Source organism: Schistocerca cancellata, chromosome 8 (assembly GCF_023864275.1).
Source record: "Schistocerca cancellata isolate TAMUIC-IGC-003103 chromosome 8, iqSchCanc2.1, whole genome shotgun sequence".
Taxonomy (NCBI): domain Eukaryota; kingdom Metazoa; phylum Arthropoda; class Insecta; order Orthoptera; family Acrididae; genus Schistocerca; species Schistocerca cancellata.
In genome coordinates this window covers 77,520,395-77,526,257 of record NC_064633.1, presented here as the reverse complement: position 1 = coordinate 77,526,257, position 5,863 = coordinate 77,520,395, and the positions used below count along the sequence as shown (strand labels likewise).

The following is a 5,863-nucleotide window of genomic DNA, read 5'->3' as shown; positions in this document are numbered from 1 at the left end:
ACAAGTGCTAAAAGAATACATGAGGGAACTAAACTAAACAGCACAGATTACACTAAACACGCGCCCTACTCCCATACCACCTGCGTGTGGACAGGTCGACCTTACAGTCTGAAACCCGCCACGTACGTGATAAGGGGGAGTGGGGAATAAAAACATCCAGGACTGGACAATGCACTGGAATTGACTTAGGTTAGAACTAGTTAGTAGAAATTAGAGTAGGAAACTAGAATTAGGAACCTGCATCGAATAACATCCTGGCCTGCCCAGTGTCAGGGGCACGCCCATCGGGATTATCTCGATGGGCAAGGCAATAAAGTAGGTTTGTATATTTCTGACACATCTGTGACGCTGCAGGAAGTAGAAGTAGAGTTAGTTAAAATCTTAGAAGTTAAAAACAAATAAGTGTAAATAGCTGCCCATTGTAATTAGAGTATAGCTGTAGCTCACGACACAGTATATTGTAATTAGCTGCTAATTGTAACTAACATTTAAAAAGTAAGACCCACTAATCACATAAAGAAGTGGGTTATGATGTATAATTATTATTGATGACAAATAAAGATATTTAAAAAAAAGGCGCCTAGCCACAGCTCGCGCGGCTACACTCGGGCATGTGTTTGTGTGTGTGTGTGTGTGTGTGTGTGTGTGTGTGGGTGGGTGGGTGTTGTCCTTAGCCTAAGCTAGTTTAAGTGTGACCTTAGCATTTTGGTCCCATTGGTCATAAGCATTCTGCGACGTTGTTGGTTTGGTTGTTTGGGGAAGGACACCAGACAGCGTGGTCATCGGTCTCATCAGATTAGGGAAGGAAGGGGAATGAAGTCGGCCGTGCCCTTTCAGAGGAATCATCCCAGCATTTGCCTGGAGTGATTTAGGGAAATCACGGAAAACCTAAATCAGGATGGCCGGACACGGGATTGAACCGTCGTCCTCACGACTGCGAGTCCGGTGTCTAACCACTGCGCCACCTTACTCGGTTGTTGTTAGTTGTCAGACCAAATTTAGTTGGCTTTCACGTATCGCTGCCACGGTACCGCCAGCGGCGATCGCGTGACTGCTCTCCTGGCTAATAGAGGCTGGCTAAAGTATGGTGGCCTGTGACGCAACGCGACACCGTGCAATGCCACGCCACGCCACGCCACGCTGCACCGCGATATGCCGTGAAACGCCACGACACGACGCGACACCCAGCACCGCGCTGCGGCATGCCAACCCATGCTGTGACACATCGCGACACACCGCGACACTCTGCCGCATGCTGCGACACGCCGCAACATGCCGCGGCACGTCGCAAGACTCCACGACACGTTGCGGCAAGCTGTGCAATGTTGCGGTTGCCACAACACTCGGTGACATGCCGTGCAATGCCGCGCCACGCAGCGTCATGCCGCCACACGCCACGCCACTCAGCGTCACGCCGCGCCACGATGCGACACGCCGCGCCACGCCGCACATGCTGCGACATGCCGCGCCACGCCGCGGTATGCCACGCCACGCCGCACACGCCGCGCCACGCAGCGTCATGCCGCCACACGCCACGCCACTCAGCGTCACGCCGCGCCACGCCGCGACACGTCGCGACACGTCACGCCACGCCGCACACGCTGCGACACGCCGCGCCACGCTGCACATGCTGCGACACGCCGCGCCACGCCGCGGTACGCCACGCCACGCCGCACCCGCCGCGCCACGCAGCGTCACGCCGCCACACGCCGCGCCACTCAGCGTCACGCCGCGCCACGCCGCACACGCTGCGACACGCCGCCACACGCTGTGACACGCCGCGACACGTCGCGCCACGCCGCACACGATGCGACACGCCGCGCCACGCCGCACATGCTGCGACACGCCGCGCCACGCCGCGCCACGCCGCGATACGCCGCGCCACGCCGCACACGCCGCGCCACGCAGCGTCACGCCGCCACACGCCGCGCCACTCAGCGTCACGCCGCGCCACGCCGCGACACGCCGCGACACGTCACTCCACGCCGCACACGCTGCGACACGCCGCGCCACGCCGCACATGCTGCGACACGCCGCGCCACGCCGCGCCACGCCGCGGTACACCGCGGTACGCCACGCCATGCCGCACACGCCGCGCCACGCAGCGTCACGCCGCCACGCGCCGCGCCACTCAGCGTCACGCCGCGACACGCCGCGACACGTCACGTCACGCCGCACACGCTGCGACACGCCGCGCCACGCCGCACACGCTGCGACACACCGCGACACGCTGCCACACGCTGCGTCACGCCGCGCGACGCCGCACACGCAGCGCCATGCCGCGACAAGCTGCGACAGTCCGCGGCACGCTGTGGCACGCCGCGACACACCGCGACACGCAGCGCCACGCCGAGCCGTGGCACAAATTTCCAAATTTACATAACCCAATTTCTAACACTTTTGAGTGGGTGTATTGAGACTAACTATGTCTTCTATTAGCACTAGAGAAGTGGTTTATTGATGCATGCATACTCTCTATTTATTAAGCAGCTTTGCTATATATGAGTGAGTGGCCTCTTAGCCTCTCTGGAATCCTGCCAGGTAGTTGCCCATCCCTAGCCACGTGGAGGCGGGCCGCTACGACTAGTGAAACCACTCCATTTGTATTACTCTTTTATTCCCCCCACCACCATGCTGATCTAATTACAGCTACTAGCTACTATGAATCAAGACGAACCAACTTAGTATTTACATATGTACAATTGCACATTAGATCTGAAGCACATTTACTCTCTCCCAAGGTTGGCTCGCTGGGCTTCCCTTGACATTTTGTTAACCAATTTTGCGAAATTGCTGAACAATTCGCTTTTTGTCAATATTTCATTAATATTTCTTGTTTGCAGAAGCTTCCTCTCCACTGAGACAACCTGTTCATTTATTGGGCACTCAAACACTATGTGTTCTGGCGATCCTTCGTGGGTTGACCTTTTCCCTATTTTATGCAGGTACGTGGGATAGGGGCTCTGTCCTGTGAGGAAGTGAACTAGGCCCTGCAATGGCTTCACTATCTTGTTATTTAGTCTTTCCCTCACCGTGGGTAGAAACCCGTGGACTCTACGGCCTGTACTGGACCCATCCCATTCGTCCTGCCAAATGTCAAGCACTTTTCCACGGATGGCTTTGACACTTACCAGAGGAATGCCCATTATGTTTTGCACCCTGTCAATGTCCTGTTTGCGCAGCCAGTAAAGGCTGCATGCTGCCTCATTATTAGGTCTAGTGGACATAGACCCATAATTACCAACAGTGCATCTGTTGGACTTGTGTTGAATGCTCCAATGCATCTCAACAAAACGTTCCTCTGTATTCGCCTGACAGCAGCGGCAGGCCGCACCAGAGCTAACCTGTGGGCCCACACACTGGATGCATGGCCTACTATTGGTGCCAATATACTGTTGTGATAGATGTTTATTGCCTTTGACGGCAAATGAAATCTTCTTTGTCCAATTGATATAATCTTATTGAACAGAGCTAACGACTTTGTCGTTATTTGCTCAATATGTGGAATGAAACTCCAATTCTCATCTAGATGTAGCCCTAGGTAACGGGCATACCTCTGTCTCGACACTGCCTGGCCATTAATTCTGACTGTTGGGTCCCTATTTAACTTGCCATTTAAGAGCATGTATTGCGATTTTTGTGGTGCAATAGACATTTTACTCTTCTCACACCAATCTGTTAACAGACCAATAGCCAGTCGTGATCGATCTTCGATCACAATGCGAGTGTCACCTTCCACTAGAATTACGAGATCATCTGCATAAGCAACGACGCCCAGAACTGCAGTCTCTCCCTGCAGGACGTTCAACAATAGTTTCATGTTGATGTCCCAGAAAATGGGACCACACACCGATCCCTGGGGACAACCACGGGATACTCTCTTAGTTACGACGGCTCCAGGAGCCGTTATTTTAGCGATTCTTTCATCACAGTAGGCCTCCAGACAGCCACATAGCAGCTGCGGGCACCCAATCTCTCTTAGGCGAGAGAAGAGTGCCGGCCACCACAGGTTATCGAAGGCCCCTGAGATGTCTATCATTGTGCCCAAAACATACTTCAATGTAGTTGAGTGGACAATTCGGCAAACCTCATTGATCGCATCCTGAGTGGAGCGACCCTTTCGGAATCCGAACTGCCTATCACTCATACCGTGCAGAGTTCGGTGACCCAGGAGTCGGTCAACCAGAAACTCTCAAATGCCTTGCTCATTACATCCGGCAGACAGATAGGCTGAAGTGCCTTGTTGACAACTTGGCTCCTTGGGTTTTTGGGGGGTGGGGGGTCACACTCGAGCCCCACCATCAGCTTTTTACAACTGAAATCGGGACTCATCTGACATGGCCACGGTTTTCTAGGCATATAGGGTCCGATCGATACGGTCACGGCCCCAGGAGAGGCGCTGCAGGCGATATGGTGCTACTAGCAAAGGCAGTCGCGTCGGTCGTCCATTAACGCCAAATTTCGCCGCAGTGCCCTAAGGGATACGTTCGTCGTCCGTCCCATAGTGATTTCTGCGGTAACTTCACGCAGTGTTGCTTGTCTGTTAGCACTGACAACTATAAGCAAACACCGCTGGCTCTCTGTCTTTAAGTGAAGGCCGCCGGTGACAGCGTTGTCAGGTGTAGCGGTAATACCTGAACTGTCGTATTCTCGGCACCTCCTTGACGTAGTGGATCACGAAATATTGAATTCCTTAATGATTTCCGAAATGGAATGTCCGTGCGTCTATCTCCAACTACCATTCCGCCTACCATACCAGTCTGTTGATTCCCTTCGTGCGGCCACAATCACGTCGGAAACATTTTCACGTCAATCACCTGAGTACAAATGACAGCTCCACCAACGCACTGCCCTTCAACACCTTGTGTACGCGATACTACTGCCATCTGCATGTGTGCATTTCGCTATCCCGTGACTTTGTGTCACCTGAGCGTACTTGGAACATGAAAAGTCTGTGATGACCATTGTTGGGCCCGGATTAGCGTTATTCGTTGCTGGTACAGAGGTTGTGGGTTAAAGCTTCGTTGGCCACTCCTTGTCTTGACGGAAGTGAGGGTCAGGAAAACTAACCACTTGGCCTCGTGAGGCTGAATTACAACTTATTTTATTTAATATGCCATAGCTCTGATATCAGTTTGCAGAAATGGCGTCATATCTAAATAACTGGCCCAGGCTACCGTTCTATTATTCAAGCCTACACTTATATTGCTGACCTTGACTCTCTTTCAAGCCTGGTTTGTGATATTCGAAATCTACCTTTTCTCTTAAGCCACGGTCTTTGGGAACACACCGTGTGTATTATAGAGAGTAGGCAGTGCCTCTCTATATGGTAAATTCGTGGTATGCAACGTCGTGTGAAGTTATTAAATGAATTTACTTGTGTTTTAGACAATAAAATATCCGAAAAGTACAACAAAACTAATATTGAGGCTTCAACGTGACGCTCCCGGGAACGAGTTTCATTAAATAGGTGGGATTCATTTTTCAGGGTGACTCTTTACTAGTATTCACCAATAGCAATGTTGCTAGGCTTTTATGAAATGGATATTAGCGTTTTATTTTCTTGGAGAAGGCCTTTTAGGTTTAAACAAATATTGGAGCCTTTTTGGGAGTTTTAATGAAAAATATAATGAACACTAATATTAACATGAAAATTTTATTATAACTTTCGCACAGTTATGTTAGCGCTTTCTGAAAAATAAACAATTAACTCTTCGTTACCTGACACTCAAAACAATGCTCAAACAGTTATTTACCCGTGCTACATTTATTTTCTCTTTTATGATATTTTAATGAAAATACTTCTACTGAAAAACTCATTTCATGCGTCACTCACAATAAAACACACACTTGTCATGTGTAC

General features: G+C 51.2%; 1 protein-coding gene across 1 annotated transcript; it reads left to right on the top strand.

The window, feature by feature from the left end:
• Nucleotides 1-1,424: 1,424 nt before the first annotated feature.
• On the top strand, nucleotides 1,425-2,417 carry LOC126095367 (salivary glue protein Sgs-3-like). Its single transcript, XM_049910173.1, has one exon. The coding sequence runs from the start codon at nucleotides 1,425-1,427 to the stop codon at nucleotides 2,415-2,417; it is 993 nt and encodes a 330-aa protein (XP_049766130.1).
• The last annotated feature ends 3,446 nt before the right edge of the window (nucleotides 2,418-5,863 follow it).